We start from the raw sequence: 23,077 nt of genomic DNA, 5'->3' as shown, positions 1-23,077 counted from the left end.
CTATCCAGGAGCAGTTAATATTTCTGCAATCATTTAGATCTGTCTTTATTTGTGTAAAGAGTATTTTGTAGTTGTGTTCATATAGTTCCTATGTGTATCTTGGTTGATAGACTCCCAAATATTTTATATTGTCTGCAATTTAAAAATTTTTATTTTTATTTTTTTAATGTCTTTTTTTTGGGGGGGGGGATGAGGCAATCAGGGTTAAGTGACTTGCCCAGGTTCACATAGCTAGTAATTGTCAAATATTTTGAAGTTGGATTTGAACTCAGGTCCTCCTGATTCCAGAGCCAGTACTCTATCTGCTGCACCACCTAGTTGTCCCTGTCTGCAATTTTTTAAAAATGGAATTTCTCTTTCCATGTCTCCTTGCTGGATTTTGTTGGTAATATACAGAAACATTAATGATTTGTGTGGATTTGTTTTATATTTTGAAACTTTGCCAAAGTAATTAATTATTTCAATTAATTTTTTGTTGATTTTAAGGGTTCTCTAAGAAAAGTATCATTTCATCTACAAAAGTAATGTTTTTTGTTTGTTGTCTTATGTTTATTCCCTCAGTTTCTTTCTTTTTTTGTCTTTTTCCTATTTCTAGCATGTCTAGCATTATGTTGAACAATAATGGTGATAATAATGTCTTTTCTTTACTGCTGATCTTATTGGAAAGACTTATAGTTTATCCTGATTACAAATAATACCAGTTCTTGAGTTTTATAAATATTTATCCACTTCACCTGGGTTATCAGTATTGTTGGCATATAATTGGGTGAAAGAGTTCCTAATAATTTTCCTTTACTTCTTCATTAGCTGTGAATTCACATTTTTCATTTTTGATAGAGGTAATTTAGTTTTCTTTTTTGAAAAATCAAGTTAACTAATGGTTTATCTATTTTATTATTTTTTCAAAGAATCTGCACTTAGTTTAAATTCCTATCTCAATTGTTTTGCTTTAAAATTGTTAAAATCTTCACTGATTTTCTTTGAGGGGTTTTAATTTATTGATTTTGTAGAATTTTTTTTAGTTTTATGCCCAATTTCAAATATAACAAAAACGGAAAATATTGAATGTTAGAGGGGATGTGGGAAAACTGGGATGATAATCCACTGCTGGTAAAGTTGTGAAAAGATCCAACCATTCTGGAGAGCACTTTGGAACTATGCATACATACCCTTTGATCCAGCAATACCACTGCTAGGTTTATATCCCAAAGACATCCCCCAAAAGAGAAAGAGACTTATTTGTACAAAAATGTTTAAAGCAGCTCTTTTTGTGGTGGCTAAGAACTGGAAATCAAAGGGATGCCCATCAATTGGGTAATGGCTAAACAAACTGTGGTATATGATGATAATGGAATATTATTGTGCTATAAGAAATGACAAGCAGGATGACTTCAAAAAGACCTGGAAAGACATATATGAAATGATGTATAGTGAAGTGTGCAGAACCAAGAGAACATTGTTCACAGAGACAGCAATAGTGTTTGATGAAGAACTGTGAATGACTTGACTTTTCTCAACAATACAATAATCCAAGACAATCCCAAAGGACTATTGATGAAACATACTATCCACCTCCAAAGAAAAAACTGATATTGATGGAATAGACTAAAGCATGCTATTTTTCACTTTCTTTCATTTTTTTCTTTTAATCAAGTTTGCTTGTACAAAATGACAAATATGGTAATGTTTTACATAATCATACATGTATAACCCATATCTGATTGTTTGCCGCCTCAGGAAGTGGGGAGGGGAGGAAGGGAAAGAGGGATAAAAATTGGAACCCAAAACTATAAATTAAAATGTTTATTAAAAAAGTTTCATTCCCAATTTATTCATTCGCTCTTTCTTTTATTGATGAAAGTGTTTACAGATATAAAGTTTCCCTTAAAGATAACTTTGCTTGTATCCCCCAGATTTTATTATGTTGTCTTATTATTGTTATTATCTTTAATGGAATTACTGATTGTTTCTATGGTTTGTTCGTTGTCCCAATTTAGAATTGTTATTAAGTTCCAGTTGATTTTCAATTATTTTTTCAGTGATTCTTTACTGAATATAATTTTTGTTGCATTATGGCTCATAAAATTTGTATTAAATTTTTTTGTTTTTCTGCATTTATTTGTATGAATTTTATATCCTATTAAATGGTCAGTTTTTTGTGAAAGTGCCATTCATGGCTGAAAAAATATGTATTTTCCCTTCTAATTTCTATTAAAAAACCTCCAGAAATCTATCATATTTAATTTTTCTAAAATTCTATTGAGGTCCTTTGCTTTTTTGTTGTTGTTTATTTTCAATACCCAATTGATTCATTTTTGGATAAGATTTTGAGTTCCAAATGTTTCTCCCTCCCTCCTTTTCCCCCTTCCCCAAGATAGCAAACAATTTGATAAGGGTTATACTTGTACAATCATGTTAAACATATTTCCCCATTAGTCATTCTGTGATTCTTTCTTTTGTTTTAAGCCTCTTTTAAAAACCTTCCCTGGGGGCAGCTAGGTAGCACAGTGGATAAAGCAACCCTGGATTCAGAAGGACCTGAGTTCAAATCCGGCTTCAGACACTTGACAGAAGCAGTGTGACCCTGGGCAAGTCACTTAACCTTCATTGCCCTGCACCCACACAAAAAATTTTAATCTTCCCTCATTACTAAAGTTTCTTTTGTTTAAGACTAATTCTTCGCTTAATCTGCACTTGATCTCATTCCTCCATTTCCTTTTCCCCTTCTGTTTCCCAATTGAGTAAAATGTATTTCTATACTCAAGTTGTATGTGTGTGTATTCTTCCCCACTTTGACTGTTGAAATGTGAGGTTCAAGTGTCATCCACTCCACTCCTTCTTCATTGTTTGTATAGACTCCTACTTGTTTACCCAATTATATGACATAATTTTCCTATCCTCTTCTCCTACCCTCCCTTAGCAGTGTATTCCTCTTCCCTTCCCTTTCCATTATTTTTTTAAGATCATCAAAAAAAGAAGAGAGAAAATAAGGGTATGATTGCAGGTAGCGGGAAAGGAGCCAGTTAGAGAGAAAGAGAGAGACGGAGACGGAGAGACAGAACTTTTAGAAACATGCATTTATTATGGTAGTATAGTTGATGTAAAACATTCACTTCCTCCCCTCCCCCCTCCCCCCCACCAAAGGGGTAAAGCACAATCTCACACAAGTATATAGAGTTCAGGGAGATGTGGATTTAAATTTATTATTTGTGGGGCAGCTAGGTGGTGCAGTGGATAAAGCACTGGCCTTGGATTCAGGAGGATCTGAGTTCAAATCCAGCCTTAGACACTTGACACTTAACTAGCTGTGTGACCCTGGGCAAGTCATTTAACCCTCATTGCCCTCCCCCCCCCAATTATTATTTGTGGCAGAGAAATAAGTTTTATCTCCTCAAAGATGAAAAGAACTTTTTGATGAGATCCTCAAGATGTTCCCCCAGGCATGATACAGTTTTTCTGCTGGGCTCCTGGTAGGGTCTTGAATCTGCCTTTCTTCATTGTATCTAATTAATTCACTACTCTGAACGCAGATAATGTGCCATCTATTCTGGAGAGGCTCCTAGAACTAAGATGATAATGAGATTAAATTCAAAATCCTCCAGACCTTTTGAAGTTCACAAGATCCTTGCCCAAGACCTCAAGTAAGACTTCTTCTCCCCAGTCCCTCCAAGGGACTCCTCCTCAATTCTAAACCTTATATACCCAAGGTGTAATAGCCAGCAACCAATCCAAATGCTACTGCTAAATAGGACTGCTAAATTGACTTGGTTTTTCTTGTTTGTTTTTTGTGGGGCAATAGGGGTTAAATGACTTGCCCAGGGTCACACAGCTAGTAAGTGTCAAGTGTCTGAGGTCATATTTTAATTCAGGTTCTCCTGAATACAGGGCGGGTGCTTTATCCACTGTGCCACCTAGCTGCCCTAAATTGACTTGTAACAATTAGTTTAACCCTGTGATACACTGATGCCTAAACTTTGCTCACACCTCCAATTGACTATTGTCACCTGACAACCAATTAAAGCATAGTGTATTGCTACTGTAAGTAGGAGTTGGGTGATTTGATAGATGGACTCAATCAACACCTACCCTTTATATATGTATATAGGGGGCCGGGCAATGAGGGTTAAGTGACTTGCCCAGGATCACACAGCTAGTAAGTGTGTCAAGTGTCTGAGACCGGATTTGAACTCAGGTCCTCTGGAATCCAGAGCCAGTGCTTTATCCACTGCACTACCCCACTACTAGCTGCCCCACTACCCTTATATATTGAGTATTTTATTGTATTTAGTGCATCAAATTTATCTAGGAAACCGGGAAGTAGCTAGTAGTCCCAGGACTGTGAGGAATGGTCACAACAGGTGAGATTTGTCTCCCAGATTTTTGCCATTGCGAATAAAGCAGCTTTGTGCTGTTAAAACTTTCCTTAGCATATTCTAAGACCATGATCACTAGGCCAAAGGTAAGAACAATTTCAAAACTTACGTGTTGTTATTCTGCTTCCCAAAATGATTGCACCATTCATAACTCCCTTAGCCGTATGATTGGTTTCCTATAACCCCAACAACATTGCATTTTTATCTGTTTTAAGTATCTTTGCCATTAAATCTGATTTAAGGTGGCACGCCAGAGTTTTCTGGGGGTTTTGGTTTTTTTACATTTTTCTCTGACAGCTAGAAAGCCTGAAACAATGAAAACCAAAAGGTGGTTATTGACAATCTGTGTTTCCTTTTTGATAACTACCTGCTTATATTCTATTATATCCTTTTCACATTAATTTGCCTGTTGGGGAATGAATCTTAAGAGGCAGAAGGGTTGATGAATCTAAGGTCATAGGACGACCTCAAGTTAAAGTGGTTCTGCTAACTTAGTACCTGTATGATTGGGGGCATGACAACTCTAGGTCTCAGTTTCCTCATGTGTAAAAGGAAGGGATTGGTATCCTTCATGATTTCTGGTTTTCAAATTTGTGTCAGTTTCTATCATTTCTTGGTCAGATTCTACCAACCACATCCTCACGTTCTGAGGACCTCCCTAAAGGGAGAATCCAGCAGAATCCAGGCTCAGCACTAAACCAGAGGGGGAGTAGCCCATCTTGTGATTGGTTATGGTTTGTTATTTCTTGGTTTAATGAGCCAGTAATTCCAAAGAAATCCGGGGTTCCCATGCCTTTAGAGCAGGTTTTTTATTCTGATTGGCTAATCTCGTATGAATGACGGATCCTACGCCCTATAAGAAAATGCATCTCGGCCGGCCCAGGAAGCCCGGTGCGGAGTTACTCCAGGCGCTTCGGTTCGGTGGTGTCTCCTCACTCTTTTTCCGTGTCCCGGCTCTCTTCGGCGGCCATGGGCCTCCCGCCGAAGCTCGAGGTTTTGCTCTACGCCGTCAACACGCTGCTGCGCAAGCGGCGCTACCACGCCGCGCTGGCGGTGCTCAAGGGCTTCCGCAACGGAGCCGTGTGAGCCGGGGGCCGGGGCTCAGGGTCGCTGAGGGTCGGGGGTCGGTCCTGGAGGACTGAGGCCTGGGGCCGGGGGAGCGGGGGGCGTGTCACTGAATACCGAGAGAACCGGGTGCTGAGGATGCAGGGCCAGAGCCCTCAGGGTCACGGTCATGGGCAGGGTCATGGTCACGGTCCGGATCTGAAGGGAGGGGGAGAGCCTTGGGCTCTGGGCGTTTGTGAAATAGGCTGTGGTGCCTCTGCTGCTTTCGTTGCCTCTCGCGGTCAGGGACTCTGCGCAAAATCTCCGAGAGATAAGGGGCTGCAGAGACCATCTAGTCCAATCCACACCTGCAAGCGAGTGGCATCTTTTCTAGGACGCATTCAACAAGTGTTCGGTCGTGCAGCCTTTTCTTGAAGATTTCTGGTGAACGAGAACCCACTACTTCCGGAAGCAGCTCGTTGGATTTCTGGATTTCTCGACCCCTTTAAGAGATCTACCTCTTTGTAGCCTCTATCCTCATCCCCCCCCCCCCCCATCTTAGTCTCTTGGAGCCAAAGAGAACAAACCTAAGTCCCCTTCCTCATGACAGCCCTTCACTTACCATGTCCCCTCTTCTCCAAGCTAAACATCACCAGTTCCTTTAAATGATCTTAAAGTACTTTACCAATCTTCTTCAGGTTCTTTCTGCCTGTGATTCTGAAAAATCTTAGAGATCATACATAGATCGTGGATTTTTAGAGGTGAATGGAATACAGGACGTCTAATCTAACAGTCTCATTTCATAGATGAACGAACTGACTTGCCTAAAGTCACGAGATAACTTTAAGCCCAGGTCCTTTGACTCCAAAGTCTTTTTTTTTTTTTAAAGCATTGAGCATACTTTTTCTCAAACTCCCTAATCTCAGAAGGCCTCCCTAGCCTGGAATGAGAACAGGAATAATACTGTTAGTACTGTAGTTAATGATTTAAATAATAAAATCTCAGTTTTAGATGTAGCCTTAGAAGTGCATCTAGCCCAGCCTCCTATCCAAGGCAGGAATCTCTTCTATCACATATTCAAGTGATGGGCTATTCAACTTCTGCTTGAACACTTAAAGTAGTAACAAGAAACTCACTGCCTTATGAGGCAACCCATTCCATTGGTGGACAGCTTTTAAGTGTATAAAGTACTTTCTATTGAGGAACTCAATCTCTAATCCAGTGCTTCTAGTTCTGCCCTGGAGCCACATTGAAATAATTTACTCCCCCTTCAGCATGATGCTCTTTCAGTTATTTAAAGGCAGCCATTATTAGAGGCCTTTTAAATCTCCTTTTCAGCCTAATTTTCTTAATTCCTTCAACAGGTGCTCATAGGGAATGATTTTAAGTCCGTTAGTATCCTCATTTACCCTCTTTTTGTACACAAGCTGGTATTTGATGTCCTTCCTAGAATGTGGTGCCCAGACCTGACCATAAATGGAACCTAAAAAGTTCAGAGTACAATGGAAAGAGATGTGAGGTCACAAATTCTCTCCCAGCCATGTTGTGTTCTTATGTAATATGTATTCATATTGCACAATGCAGCATGTTTCTGCTTGAGACTTGGGAAACTACCTCACAGGTCCTCCACAACCTGGAATAAGAGCAGTGAGCCAAGATTGATTGGGTGGGAGTTGGGAAGAAATAGTGAGGGCACTTGATGCAATTTGGGTGAGTTGTGTGTTATTCTTGGAAGTGTGTTAGTTGGAGGCTGTTCCTGTACTGAATTGTGTGCTTGAAATAGATTGGGAATTGTAGTTGAATACAGGTTCAATGTGAATCCAAAGTGTGAGTAACCAAAAAAGCCAATTTATTGTTAAATGACATTAATTAAAGTATCAGAATCAGGAGAATGGTAGTCCTACTGTCACCTATCCTGGTCAGACCACACATGGAACATTTTGTCTAGTTCTGGGGGCTACAGGTTATGTGAGGATTGGTTGAAGGAACTGTTTAGTAGGATATTTGAATGCATGTCATACTTATGAGGCTGTGTCAACAGAACACTTAGTCTGGAAAAGACTTTCAAATATTTGAAAGGCTCATGTGGTAGAATAATTCCTCATGCTCTGCTTGATAGCACTAGATAGGCCTGGGAAGTCAATAGGTAGAAGTTACTGGAAAGCAGATTTCATTTCAGTGCAAGACATTTCTAACAATTAGAGTTGTCCAGAAATAAACTCCAATGCCTTGTGAGTAGTGATCTCACAACCTAATTCAACAAATATTCAATAAGTACCTACTATGTACAATTCATTTTGCTAGAGTTACAAAGACAAAAATAAAAAAGGAAATAGTCCCTTCTCTCAAGGAGATTACATTCTATTGGAGGGATCCAAAATACACAGAAGTAAGTAAAAGAGAATTTGGAGCAGGGGTTCTTTATTGTGTTACGGACCCAGAGGTGTGCTGGCCCTGGAGAACTGGTGGTTCCATTTTCAGTGTGAGCATTTAGACCTTGGAAACTGGCAAATGCTACAAATCAGGGCTTGATTTAGTGTTTTGTTGGTTTTCTAGACTTCATAAAGTGATAGAGAAAGGGTTAATGATGCAGTTTATTTATTTATATTTGGTTTTGTTTTTTGTTTTGTGGGGCAATGAGGGTTAAGTGACTTGCCCAAGGTCACACAGATAAATGATGCAGTTTAAACTTTAAAGTGTCAATGCATTTTCAGAGTCAGTTGTTAAACATTTACCAGCACATCCCTTTGACAGTCTGAAGTTTATGGACTCTTCAGAATATTATTTTTAGATACCTAAAATAAAATACACAGGATTACAATTAATTCAATTATACTGAAATACAGTTATGAACTAAAAAAATGTTCACAGGCCCCAGGTTAAGAACCCCTTAGTTTAGAGAAAAGAGACCATACTAACAACTGAAAGGAATCAGGAAAGGCTTTATTTGATAAGAGGTAGCAGTTATGCTGAGCCTTGAAAGAAGATTGTTTTCCTGGAATATAAGCTTGTGTTAAGGTAAATAATGTGAAATAAACTTGAAAAAGACCATGTGATGGAGCCTTTAAATGATACAATGAGAATTTTGTATTTTATTCTAAAGACAATTGGGAGCCATAGAAGATTTTTGAGCAGTGTTGTGACAGATCTATGTTTTAGCACTGCTAGTTTGGTAGCTATATGGAAAGATGAATTAGAGAAGGGAGAAACTACAAGCCAATAAAAAGTCTGTTTGTAAAGATGGTGTGAACTAGAGTAGTGGCCAGTTGAAAGGAGAAAAGTGGACAAATGTGAAGGATGGTCACCTAATAGAAGTAGCAAAGTTGATTTCATTACTAGAGATCTTCAGCCAGAGACTCAGTGGTTCCTTGTTGAAGAATGTTGCAGAAGGGATTCATATTTCAAATAGAAGTTAAGCTAGCTAACTTTCAAAGCTCTTTTTAACTTCAAGATTCTATGAAATATTTGTTTTGGAAGTTGATAGAAATAATGAATGACTAGTGCCAATGGGGCTCCTCAGAATAGTGTATAATTGGCTTAGCTATTCAACCAGTGTTATGGTATGATTGACTCATGCCATAGGTGAGGGTGTGTAGTACATGTGGAAGAACCTTCTTTGCTGATTTACATGGGATTTTTTGTTTGTTTTTAATTCCTCGAAAAGTAGGGGCCCAACATTGTTTCTAGACATGTTTGAAAGAACCTCAGTGGGGTTAGCTAGGTGGTACAGTAGGTAGAGCACTGACCCTGGAGTCAGGAGGATCTGAGTTCAAATTTGGCCTCAGGCACTTGACACTTACTAGCTGTGTGACCCTGGGTAAGTCACTTAACTCCAATTGCCTCACCAAAAAAAAGAAGAAGAAGAAGAGAAAGAACCTCAGGGCGTTTGTAGATCAATAATAATAAATAACATTGCTAAAATGCACAGTTCTACTATTAAACAAATTTGAGGCCAACAAATCTAAACTTTGTAGATGATTAATAATTATAGCATTATTGAAATTCTACTCCATTCTACAAGTGTTTATTTACTGCTTCCTCTATGGCAGGTACTATGCTAGGTTCTGGAGGCACAAACGAAACTGAAATAGTCCTTGTCTTCAAGGATCTTGCATTATATATCAGAGGTGTCATGTACATCTGAGGCAGCACCTACAATAATCCTGAGTGTGCAGGAACCAGATTACAGTGTAATGGGGAAATATTTAACAAAACAAATTAAAATGCAATAAGACATGGATAATATTCCATTCTAAAATTAAGTCAATATGCCACTCACTAGGTCCATATATATGGTTTATTGGCTGCCATTTCTATTTGAGTTTGATACCACTGTTCTACGAGGTATATTCCATTTTTTTTTTTTTAGTGAGGCAATTGGGGTTAAGTGACTTGCCCAGGGTCACACAGCTGATAAGTGTTTGAGTGTCTGAGGTCGGATTTGAACTCAGGTCCTCCTGACTCCAGGGCCGGTGCTCTATTCACTGCGCCACCAAGCTGCCCCTATATTCCATTATCATAGAAGTTTATTTAGACTAAGTTTAAGTATTTAGATACAAAAGATGTCTTCTCAAATTGTGAAGATGATGAAAAGGGTGAAGAAGACTTGCACCAAATCCCAGGTTACCAGACGCATCCTACAGGATGATATTGACAAAGCAACAACAACAACATATTTCAAAAGACTACCTCAATTCCTGGATGACAGATCCATGATGAGTTGTTAAGGAAAGCTTGACTATTTAGGGGGACATCCCTTGGAATTGGAAAGGGTAGGCTTCTCTTCCCTGTGGTCAAATTGCCCCTTGGCCTTTAAGGCTACTGTCCGACTTTAGCCACTCAGATGGTCGTAATGTGATCCGGTTTTTGGCTGCTATCTACAATGTTTACTTTGCTGTTATTTAGTTGCTCTTCAGGTTCATCCAGATTCCTCTTTGTCATCTTAGTTTTCCTAGCCATCAGTAAAGAGCATCTAATGCTAGAATTGAAAGCAAGATCTACCAAGCTCAGCAGACAAAGTAGAAGGAGAACTGAAAGGATGATGGGATGTTGTCCTATTAATAAAAACTGAAGGTGCCCTCATACAGACCTGTGGAGGATGAAGGTAGAATGGAAAGGGGGGTGAAGTTGGGGAAGAGTCATAGCTAGCTGACCCTTTCAAGTTTATGCATGAACATTTCTCTAGATACTGTAGATACTTTTGTAGATAAGAAATCTTATTTCTCTTTGTAATCCCCTTACTTCCTTTCATAGTTCACATATTCATTCCTAATTGATTATGGAGAAGTACATCAACCTCTCTCAGTCTCAATTTCCTTTTTTTTTTTTTTTTGAGACCTTCAAGGTTAAGTGACTTTTCCAGGGCCACACAATAGTTTTTGAAGTCACATTTGAACTCAGGTCTCCCTGACTTCAGGGTCAGTACTCTTTTGACAATGCCACCTAGCTGCTCCAATTTCCTCTTTAAAAAAATATGCTTACTTATTTTGTTAAATATTTATTTCCCAGTTATATGGAAAACAATTTTTTAACAATCATTTAAAATTTTTTTGAGTTTTACATTCTTTTCCTTCCTCTCACCCCTCCCCCTTCCTGAGAAGGCAAACAATGTGATATCAATTATATATGTGTAATCATGCAAAACATATTTCCATATTAGCAACGTTGCAAAAGAAAAGACACATACAAACAAAAATAAAAGTTTTAAAAAATATTTCAGGCTGCTTTTAGGGTTCATCGATTCTCTCTATGAAGGTAGACAGCATTTTTCATCATAGGTACTTTGAAATTGTCTTAGATCATTGTCTTGATCAGAGTAGCAAAGTCTTTCATAGTTAATCATTGCAATATTGCTGTTACTGTATACAGTGTTCTGGTTCTGCTCAATTTACTTTGCATGAGTTCATATAAGTCTTACCAGGTTTTTTGAAACCATTCTGCTTGTTATTTCTTAGAGCATAATAGTATTCCATCACAATCATATATCACAACTTGTTAAGCTATTACCTAATTGATAGGCATCCCCTCGATTTCCAATTCTTTGACACTTTGAAAAGAGCTGTATAAATATTTTTGTACAAATAGGTTCTTTTCCCTTTTCTTTGATCTCTTTAGGATAAAGATCTGGTAGTCGTACTGCTAGGTCAAAAGGTATGCATAGCCCTTTGAGTATAGTTCCAAATTGTCCTCTAAAATGGTTGGATCAGTTCACAATTCCACCAACAGTGCATTGGTGTTCCAGTTTTTCCATGTCCCCTCCAGCATTTGTCATTTTCCTTTTATGGCATGTTAACCAATCTGATAGGTATGAGGTGGTATCTCAGAGTTGTTATATGTGTGTGTGTGTGTATATGTGTGTATTATATGCATATATGTATACACATGCACATACATACATACACAATATGGCAATTGTGGTTAAGTGACTTGCCCAGGGTCACACAGTGTGGCTGGCTGGATTTGATCTTGGATCCTCTTAAGTCCAGGGTGGGTGCTGTATCCACTGTGCCACCTAGCTGTCCCTGCTATTAGTTTTAGATAGATACTACTTATTTTAAGAAAGACTCCATTGATTCTCATGCTTTCTAGTGTTTTTAGTAGGAATGGCTTTTTCTGTATCTGTTGATATAGTAACATGATTGTTGTTTTTGTTATTGATATGGTCAGTTATGCTAATAATTTTCCCAATATTGAACCGGCTCTGCATTCCTGGCATAAATCCCACCTGGTCATAGGGTATGATCTTTGTGATATATTGCTGTATTCTCTGTGCTAGTATTTTATTAAAATTTTTTGCATTGATATTCATTAAGGAAATTGGTCTATAGTTTTCTTTCTTTTTTTGTCTATAGTTTTCTTTCTCTGTTTTACACACCCTGGTTTAGGTATCAAAACCACGTTTGTGTCATAAAAATAATTTGTAGGACTTCTTTACCAGTTTATTGAAATAGTTTATTTAGTATTAGGATTAATTGTTCCCTAAATGTTTGATAGAATTCACTTGGTTGTTTTGTTTTTGTTTTTGTTTTTTGTTTATTGGGTGAGGCAATTGGGGTTAAGTGACTTGCCCAGGGTCACACAGCTAGTAAGAGTCAAGTGTCTGAGGCTGGATTTAAACTCAGGTCCTCTTTACTCTAGGGTCTGTGCTCTATCCACTATGCCACTTAGCTGCCTCAATAGAATTCACTTGTAAATCCATCTGGTCTTGGGGATTTTTTCTTAGGCAGCTCACTGATGCTTTATTCAATTTCCTTTTCTAAGATAGGGTTATTTAAGTATTCTGTTTCCTCTTCTGTTAATCTGGGCAGTTTATATTTTTTGCAAATATTCATTCATTTCACTTAGGTTGTCAGTTTTATTGGCATATAATTGGACAAAATAACTCATAATAATTACTTTAATTTGATCTTCATTGGTGGCGTATTTACCCATTTCATTTTTGATACTAGTAATTTGGTTTTCTTTTTTTAAATAAAATTGAACAATGGTTCATTTATTCATCTATTTTATTGTTTTTTTTCATAAAACCTGCTTTTAATTTCATTCATTAGTTCAATGGTTTTGTTTTCTTTCATTTTTATTAATCTCTCCTTTTATTTTCGGATTTCCATTTTGGCATCTAATTGGGGATTTAAAATTTGTTCTTTTTCTAGTTTTTTTTTAAGTTGCATGCCCAATTCGTTTATCTGCTCTTTCCCATTTTATTGATGTAAGTATTTAAAGATATAAATTTTCTCCTAACTGCTATGGCTGCATCCCACAAATTTTGGAATGTTGTCTTATTGTTTTCATGTTCTTTAATGAAATGACTGATTGTATGATTTGTTCTTTGACCCACTCATTCTTTTTTTTGGGGGAGGGCAATAGGGGTTAAGTGACTTGCCCAGGGTCACACAGCTAGGAAGTGTCAAGTGTCTGAGGCCGGATTTGAACTCAGGTACTCCTGATTCCAGGGCCGGTGCTCTATCCACTGCGCCACCTAGCTGCCCCCCACTCATTCTTTATTATTAGATTATTTAGTTTCCAGTTTGCTTTTTTTTTGTTTGTTTTTTTTGTTTTTTGTTTTTAGTGAGGCAATTGGGGTTAAGTGACTTGCCCAGGGTCACACAGCTAGTTAAGTATTAAGTGTCTGAGGCCGGATTTGAACTCAGGAACTCCTGACTCCAGGGCCGGTGCTCTATCCACTGCGCCATCTAGCTGCCCCTCCAGTTTGCTTTTAATTTATGCTTCCATGGCCCTTTGATAAATGTAATTTTTTTGCATTATGGTCTAAAAAGGGTGCTTTTAATATTTCTGCTTTTCTGCATTTGGTTGTGAGGGTTTTATGCCCTTATGCATCATCAGTTTTTGTGAAGGTACCATCAGTTTTCTTCAGAAGTCCATCCTATCTAACTTTTCTAAGATTCTATTCATCTCCTTGACTTCTTTTTTATTTGCCATTAGATTTATGTAGTTCTGAGAGGGAAAAGTTGAGGTCCCCCACTGGTATAGTTTTACTATCTATTTCCTTCTGTAACTCATTTAACTTTTTCTCTAAGAATTTGGATGCTATGTTTAGTATTGCTATTATTTCAATGTCTTTTGTATATTTTAGCAAAATGTAGTTTCCTCGTTTATCTCTTTTGCTGTGTCTGAGATCATTATTGCCACCCCTGCTTTTTTTTTTTTTAACCTCAGCTGAAGTACAATAGATTCTGCTCCAGCCCCCTATTTTCACTTTGGGTGTGTCCCTCTGTTTCAAGTGTACTTTTTGTAAATAACATATTGTTGGATTCTGGTTTCTAATCAGGTTGGCTATCTACTTCTGTTTTATGGGTGAGTTCATCCCATTCACATTCACAGTTATGATTACTAACTGTGCAGTTCCATCCATCCTGTTTTCTTCTGTTTATCCTTCTCTTTCTTTTTATCTTGTTTCTTCTTTCAAGTCTATTTTGCTTCTGACTACTTCCTTCTTATATCTGACCTTCCTTTTATCATTTCCCTCCCCAACCTTGTCCTTTTCTCTGTTAGGTAAGCTAGATTTCTATTACCAACTTAGATGTAAGGTTCAAGCATTGTGCCCTCCCCCCCACTTTCCCCTCCACTGTAAAAGTTCTTCCTTGTGCACCTCTTTTATGTGAGATAAATTTCCCCGTTCTTCTTCACCCTTCTCCCTACTTCCAAGGTATTCTTTCTAACACCTTTTATTTTTTTTACATCAGCGCAATTTATCAACTCATTCCCGTACCCACTTTCTAAGTAGAGTTCTTCTAACTGCTATAATAATGATATAGTTCTTAGAAGATACGTGTATCACAAAGTTCAACAACTGATAGGAAAATTCCATTTAAAATAACTGTAGACATAATAAAATAATTGGAAATCTACCTGCTAAGACAAACTCAGGAATTGTATGAACAGTACTATAAAACACTTTTCACAAAAGTAAAGTCAGATCTTAGCAATTGGAAAAGTATTAATTGCTCATGGGTAAGCCAAGCCAATATCATAAAAATGACAATTCTACCTATGTTAATTTATTTATTTAATGCCATAGCAATCAAACTATAAAAAATATTTTATAGATCTAGAAAAAATAATAACAAAATTCATCATAACAAAAGCTCAAGCATATCAAGGCAATCAATGAAAAGAAATGTGGAAGAAGGTGGTTTAGCAATACCAGATCTCAAACTGTATTATAAAGTGGTAATTATCAAAACAATTTGGTACTGGCTAAGAAATAGAGAGATGGATCAGTGGAATAGAGTAGGTACAAATTACACTATAGTAAGTAGCTGTAGTAATCTAGTATATGATAAACCCATAGATCAGAGCTTTTGGAACAAAAATTCGTTATTTGACAAAAACTGCCGGGAAAACTGGAAAACAGTTTGGCAGAAACTAGCTATAGCCGAACATCACACACTGTATACTAAAATAAGGTCAAAATGGGTACATGATTTACACATAAAGGCTAATGCCATAAGCAAATTGAGAGAGCATGGAATAGTTTATCTGTCAGATTTATGGACAGAGGAAGAACTTAAGACCAAAGAAGATACAGAGAGCAATACAAAATGTAAAATACATAATTTTGATTATATAACATTAAAAAGCTTTTGCACAAACAAAACTAATGTAATCAGGACTATAAGGAAAGCAGAAAACTGAAAAAGAGTTTTTGAAACAAGTATCTCTGATAAAGGATTCATTTCTCAGATATATAGAGAACTGAGTCAAATTTCTAAAAATACAAGTCATTCCCCAATTGATAAATGGTCAAAGGATATCTAGTCATATGAAAAATGCTCTAAATTACTATTTTTTTTAAGTGAGGCAATTGGGGTTAAGTGACTTGCCCAGGGTCACACAGCTAGTAAGTGTTAAGTGTCTGAGGCCGGATTTGAACTCAGGTACTCCTGATTCCAGGGCTGGTGCTCTATCCACTGCACCACCTAGCTGCCCCCTCTAAATTACTATTGATCAGAAAAATTCAAATTAAAACAATTCTAAGGTATTAATTACCTCAACACCTATCAGAGTGGTAAATATAACAAAAAAGGAAAATATTGGATATGGGAAAACTGGGACACTAATACACTGTTGGTAGAGCTGTGAACAGATCCAAGCATTCTGGAGAGCAATATGGAACTATGCCCAAAGGGCTATAGAACTGTGCATACATACCCTTTGATCCAGCAATACCACTGTTAGGTTTATATCCCAAAGACATCCCAAAAAAGAGGAAAAGACCTATTTGTACAAAAATATTTATAGCAGCTTTCTTTGTTGTGGTTAAGAATTAGAAATCAAAGGAATGTTCATCGATTGGGGAATGGCTTAATAAACTGTGGTATATGATTGTGACAGAATATTATTGTGCTATAAGAAATGACAAATAGGGTGATTTCAGAAGGGCCTGGAAAGACTTACATGAACTGATATGTGGTGAAGTGAGCAGAAGCAGGAAAATGTTGGGCACAGTGACAGCAATATTGTTTGATGAAGAACTTTAAATGACTTAACTATTCTCAGCAATACAAGGACAATCTCAAAGGACTAATTATAAAGCATACTATCCACTTCCAAAGAAAGAACTGATATTGATTGAACACAGACTGAAGTATGCTATTTTTTACTTTTTCATTTTTTTTCTTTTATTCAAGTTTTCTTATACAAAATTACTAATATGGCAATGTTTTACATAATTGTACTTGGATACCCTATATCTGATTGCTTACCTCCTCAGGGAGGGGGGAGAGAGGGAAGAAGGGATAGAATTTAGAACTCAAAACTTTAAATAAAATGTTTTTTATTATTATTAAAAAAAATAAAATAAAAGGAAGATGTTAGACTAAAATAAAAGATACATGCATCATTTTCCCATATAGAAAGGTGAACAGTTTAACCTTATTGAGTCCCTTATGATTTCTTTTTCATGTTTACCTTTTTATGCTTCTCTTGAGTCTTATATTTGAAAGTCAAAGTTTCTACTCAGCTCTGGTCTTTTCATCAGAAATGCTTGATAGTCTTTTATTTCATTAAATCTATATTTTTTCCCTTGAAGGATTATACTATTTTACTAGGTAGGTGATTCTTGGTTGTAATCCCAGCTCTTTTGCCTTTGGGAATATCATAGTCCAAGCCTTCCCCTCCTTTAACATGGTAGGTGCTAAATCTTGTGTGATTCTGACTGTGGCTCTACAGTATTTGAATTGTTTGAATTTTCTGCTTGAAGACCTGGCAGCTCTGGAATTTTGCTATAATATTCCTGGGAGTTTTCATTTTGGCATCTCTTTTATATGGTATCAGTAGGTTCAAGTTCTATTTTACTTTCTGGTTCCAGGATATTGGGGCAGTCTTCTTTGATAATTTCTTGAGATAGGATGTCTAGGATCTTTCTGTGATTATGACTTGCAAGTAATCTAGTAATTCTTAAATTATCTCTCCTTGATTTATTTTCTAGGTAAAATGGGATACTTCTGTTTTTTTATTCTTTTGACTTTGTTTTATTATTTTTTGTTGTCTCATAGAGTCATTGGCTTCAACTTGCCCAATTCAGATTTTTAAGGAATTACATTCTTTAGTGAATTTTTGTGCCTCTTTTTCCATTTGGCCAATTCTGTTTGAGGAGTTATTTCCATCAGTGAATTTTTATACCTCTTTTTCCATTGGCCAATTCTATTTTTGTTTTGTTTTGTTTTTGTTTTTCAGGGCAATGAGGGTTAAGTGACTTGCCCAGGGTCACACAGCTAGTGTCAAGTGTCTGAGGTTGGATTTGAACTCAGGTCCTCCTGAATTCAGGACTGGCGCTTTATCCACTGTGCCACCTATCTGTCCACCAATGAGTTTTTTTTTTAATTCCAATTCTATTTTTTAAGGTATTATTTTCTTCAGTATTTTTGTGCCTTTTTTACCAGGCTATTAATTGTTCATAATTTTCTTCCTTTGGGCAGCTGGGTGGCGCAGTGGATAAAGCAACCGGCCCTGGATTCAGTAGTACCTGAGTTCAAATCTGGCCTCAGACACTTGACACTTACCAGCTGTGTGACCCTGGGCAAGTCACTTAACCCTCATTGCCCCGCCAAAAAACCAAAAAAACATAATTTTCTTCCTTTGCTTTCATTTCTCTACCTAATTTTTTCCTCTACCAGTGTTATTTGATTTTGAAAATTACTTTTTAGATTTAAATGGATTGATGATGAGTGAAGTGAACACAACCAGGAGAACATTGTACACAGTAACAGTAACTTTGTGTAATGATCAACTGTGGTAGACTTTGTTTTTCTCAGCAATTCAATGACCCAAGACATTTCCAAAGGACTCATGATAAGAAATGCTCTCCATATCCCAAAAAAGAATGTGTAAATCTGAATACAGATTGAGCCATACAATTTTTACATTTTCATTTGTTGTTTTTCTTTCTTAAGGTTTTTCCCTTTTGTTCTGATTCTTCTTTCACAGCATGACTAATGTGGAAATGTGTTTAAAGCAACCTATATCATATTGCTTGCTGTCTTAGGGAGGGAAAAGGGAAGGGAGTGAGGGAGAGAAATTTGAAACTTGAAATCTCATAAAAACGAATGTTGAAAATTATTTTTACATGTAACTGGAAAATAATAAAATACTATTAAGAAAAAAAAAGAAAATTACTTTTTAGCTCTTTTAGTAATTCTTGTTGGGCTTGTATCCAATTCACTTTTTTTTGAGGCTTTGCTTGTAGCATTTTAATTTCATTGTCTTCTGAGTTTGTATCTTGATTTTCCCTGTCACCATAGTAACTTTTTTGTGGTCAGATTCTTTTTTTGTTGTGTGCTAATTTTTCCACCCTAATTCTTGATTTAGAACTTTATGTTAATGTTGAGTTCTGTTCCCACTGTGGAGGGAGAGAAGGGCTCTATCTCAAGCTTCAGGCTTTTTTGCATTGTTGTTTTCAGATCAAATTCTAAGAATTTGGAAATTTTCAGTGTTTCTATGGTGGTGTGATCTGGGAAAAGGTATGGTCACTTCTCTCTGGGTCTATACTTTGGTCCTTACCCAGGGCCAAGAAGGGCCCCAGATCCCTTGGGATTACAATTGATATTGCTCCTCAGAGCTCCTCCTCTGTTGTGGCCTGTAAAGATACTGTTCCTCAGGGTCCCTGATTCCTTGGTGCTGGAAGTAATACTGCCCCTTAGGACTTCTACTCCCTTTTGACCAAAAGTGTTCCTCTCCACCCTTGAACTATGACCCAGAAGTGCTTAAAGGCAATGGGGTTGCCAAACAGTTGCCCCTCCGGTTTTCCTCTCCCTCTTGACTGAAAGTGCTCCTTTCTGCCCTTGAACTATGACCCAGAAATGGGTATAGGCAATAGAGTTGCCATACAACATCTGGTCCTGTGTCCAGTGCTACCACAGGGGTACCCTGCAGTTGCCAGGTACCCTTACTGTCTCTGGCTTAAGAGGTCCTGAAGCTGCTCCTGCTTATGCCATCACGACCCTTCCAGTCCCATTACTGGTGTTTCATCCATGTGGGCTGTGGTCCAGCCTCCTCCCCCATATCACAGATCTCTCTAATCTGTGTTATCTTGGGATAGAAGGACGTCTCACTCTGACCTTTTGTTGCCTTTGCTACTCCAAAATTCAGTTTGAGGTGTTATTTTAAAGTTGTTTGGAAGGGAATGTTGGGAGAACTCAGCTGAGTTCTTTTCTACTCCACCATCTGGCTCCACCCCCAGAAGTCTTGATTTCCTCCTTAAAGAGAGTGTGGAACTAACTGACCTCTAAGGTCCCTTCCATTTCTAATAGTCTATGCATTATAATTTGTGAGAATGTGAATAAAGATACCTTGATAGAGTTTAATAGTCTTGTTTTCCTGAGAGCTGAGGGGAAGTTAGATAATTTATTAGTGTTAAAGACCCTTCTTGCATCTATCCAAAGAACCTAATATCTTATGAAAATTGTTTCTTAATATTTTTCTTTCCCAGCTATGGAGCTAAAATCCGTGCACCCCATGCTCTGGTCATGACGTTTCTCTTCAGAAGAGGAAGGTATGAACTCTCTGGTTTTGTTTTTCTGCATGGCTTATCTCCAGCAGCATTCCTCAATCTTAAACATAATGTGATCTTGTCCTTGGGAAAATACATTATTATATTTTGGAAACTAACCAACCCTGATCCTTGCATGCAAAGCTTCCATTGTGTTACAAAGGAAAATATTCTCTTGTCTTCATATTTTCATTCTGATCATAGTCTTTCTAATTCTTTGTGTGTGTGTGTGTGTGTGTGTGTGTGTGTGTGTGTGTGTGTGTGCGTTTGTGTTGCTTTGTTTACTTAGCCTAAAGGAGAAGATCAAGGCAATTGTTCAGGCCACATACACTCATTCCCGAAACCTGGCTTACTTTGTTTTTACCTACAAAGGCTTGTGTGCCTTGCAATCTCGTGTCCAGGGACAGACCTTCCAGTTTCATTCCTTCCTGGCAGCCTGTATTGGAGGTTGGTTGGTTTTTGGAGAAAATAATAACATCAACAGTCAGGTAAACAAATCCTCTCTCTTCTTTTACCAGGTAGCTGTTTACCATCACTTGACCTGTCTCTTTCAGATTTGTTTTTTGACTTCTTAGTTACGGTCTTAAAAGTTAGCATTGTTCCATGGGGACCCTCCTTCACCACCTGCCCCATGTCTGTGCAGTTCATTCATTATCACACCATGATTAATCATTAGCTTGAGCTGCTACCAAGGCCTAAAACTAGACTGATTTCCCCCATTTGGTTAAAGTTTGCCTGCACCTGCATTCCTCTCCTGCCAGACTCTCTTGGCCTGGATGCTGTTCTAGTCGCTCACTACAACCTCACCCAAGACAGGATTTTCCTGGCCAGCTCTGCAGTCAGAGAGAAGTACATGATTAAGTGACAGAGTAAAATAGTGACTCATCCCCTAGACTTGTAGCTCTTCCTTACCTTTGAAATGCTTCAGTGCCACTACATGGTACTTCTCCCTGACTGCCAAACTTTTTTCCTTCTTGGCTCACGTCTGGTTGACAAGGAATCTTGGAATGGAAAGGACAGTGAAACCGGGTGGGCAGTGTGGGGGCTGACATAGCTTAGAATGTCATTCAGTTTCCTACTCAGATTCTCCTTTTTGCAGATTAACATGTACCTGCTGTCAAGAACCCTGTTTGGACTGGCCCGGCTAGCAGTTGAGAAAGGCTTCATCCCAGAGCCAAAACAGGATCCCTTTCCTTTGTTTTCCGCTGTCATCTGGGGACTCATCCTCTGGCTCTTTCAATACCACAGACACACCCTTCAGCCATCTCTGCAGTCCTCCATGACATATCTCTATGATGACAGCAACGTGTGGCATGACATTTCTGATTTCCTTATTTATAATAAAAGCAGCTCTGGGAAATAATCCATAGGCTTCGGGAAAACTGGATAGTGGTATGCTCTGTTGTGGTCAGGGCAAAAGTGGATGGCTTTTTTGGTTGTTGTTCTATCATAAACCTAAAGGGTTTTCAGATGGATTTTTACCATCCCTTCAATTAGTTTCTTGGTTATTTTTTAAACAAACACTATGCCATTTTTTTCCATTAGTTTTTTTAGTCAACAAAAATTTCCATCACGTTTAATTTCATTGGAATAGGGGTCCTAACCCATTTTACAATGTAAAGAACTGTTGTTGTTGTTTTTTAAATCCATATATACTGTGTAATGACAGGGAGCTATTTAGATCATCAGTGGAAAACAAATCATTTTCATTAAAAAAAAACAACCAAAAACCCAACACAACTCTGTTCCTAGGTAACTATGTATAGAGAACACATCTTTCCATTGCTTCAAATGATTTTACAGTAGAAGCACAGATTTGGACGGGGTCTTAGAAGTCATCTAGTTCAATCTCCCTTCAGAATCCCTTCCATAGTTTCCCCAAGAAGAGGTCATCCAGCCTCCAACATGATTCTCTAAACATTGCATCCCTGTGCAATTTTTTCCTGCTTTAGAAGATAGTAGTACTTCTCTAAATAATTCACTGGTTTCTTTAAGGGTAATTGTGTATTTCTTCTGACTCAAACTGAAAAAACTATTTGTTTCTTAGTGATGTCATTTTTTAGAACCCAATCAGTGATAATTGAGTTAGAATTTCTTTCATCTTATCTTTCATTCCTCCACTCCTGTGAAGTGTGTTTATAGGTTTGTGAGAATCAAGTTTTCCATCAGACTCTCTCCTGGAATGGGGGACAAAGTCATCCTTTAGGGAACCAAAAAGACTGTAAACCTAGACTTTGAAATAACAATCTCTGTATGTAATAATTTGTGCAAACCTGGTTTGCTTTGCACAAAGAATAAGGCAAGTCACAGAGTACTGGACTAGGGCCATTTGTGCTTGGGAGAAGCTGATGGGGACCTGGTCCGGGTGCTGGCAAGTCCCACTTAGAAACACTGACGAGAAAGCAAAGGGTGACATCAAGAAGAGATGAGAATGAAGCACATGTTCAGCCCTCCAAGCCTCACCTCCTGCCCACTATCCCCTTGTGCATCCTAGTTCATCCATGGTTCCTGATCCTAATAGCATAGATCAGCGAAGGTATCCATACCCTTCCCTCCTACTTTCCTGGATTAGGCATCTTCTCCCGGGATAGTCTATGAATGAATTGAGGCCTGACAGGGCTTATAGCCTTTATAGCCTTTTTAGCATATAGAATGCTGAAGAGAATTTCCCCTTTTCTAGGCTTTCTTAGGCAGCTTTCACAAGACTCTTTGCATAAATGACTTAAACAGCCACATCTTTGCCAGACTTACCTTTTGTCTCCCTACCCCCTGCCCTTTTTTTCTGTCAGCTTCTGTTACTTTGGGCCTCTCTGGCTTTTTGGACCTTGGGAAGGGTCATAAAGGGTCTGGGTTCAATTTTTAGCTCTGTTCCTAGTTCTGTGACTTTGAGAAGTTGCTTTCTTTTTCTTTTTCTTTTTCTTTTCTTTCTTTCTTTCTTTTTTTTTTTTTAGTGAGGCAATTGGGGTTAAGTAACTTGCCCAGGGTCACACAGCTAGTAAGTGTTAAGTGTCTGAGGCTAGATTTGAACTCAGGTACTCCTGAATCCAGGGCCAGTGCTCTATCCATTGCGCCACCTAGCTGCCCCTGCTTTCTTTTTCTGAATTTCTCTTCCCTCATTTAGCAGATGGGATTAATATGTGCCCTTCCTAGG

The 23,077-nt window shown here is 37.9% G+C and overlaps 1 protein-coding gene across 2 annotated transcripts; it reads left to right on the top strand.

The window, feature by feature from the left end:
* The first annotated feature begins 5,267 nt into the window (after window positions 1-5,267).
* Window positions 5,268-22,885, top strand: PXMP4 (peroxisomal membrane protein 4). 2 transcript variants are annotated; one of them, XM_043981080.1, is made up of 4 exons: window positions 5,268-5,455; window positions 19,867-19,929; window positions 20,298-20,373; window positions 21,026-22,885. In XM_043981080.1, exons 1-4 carry the CDS (start codon window positions 5,343-5,345, stop codon window positions 21,287-21,289), a joined length of 516 nt encoding a protein of 171 aa, XP_043837015.1. In that variant the 5' UTR covers window positions 5,268-5,342; the 3' UTR covers window positions 21,290-22,885. The 2 variants fall into 2 exon arrangements, with proteins under 2 accessions (XP_043837015.1, XP_043837014.1); XM_043981079.1 differs by having other exon boundaries at window positions 20,216-20,414.
* Window positions 22,886-23,077: the final 192 nt, after the last annotated feature.

This window comes from Dromiciops gliroides, chromosome 2 (genome assembly GCF_019393635.1).
Source record: "Dromiciops gliroides isolate mDroGli1 chromosome 2, mDroGli1.pri, whole genome shotgun sequence".
Lineage (NCBI taxonomy): Eukaryota > Metazoa > Chordata > Mammalia > Microbiotheria > Microbiotheriidae > Dromiciops > Dromiciops gliroides.
Note: the sequence above shows the minus strand (reverse complement) of the source record. Positions and strands in the feature narration are given on the sequence as shown.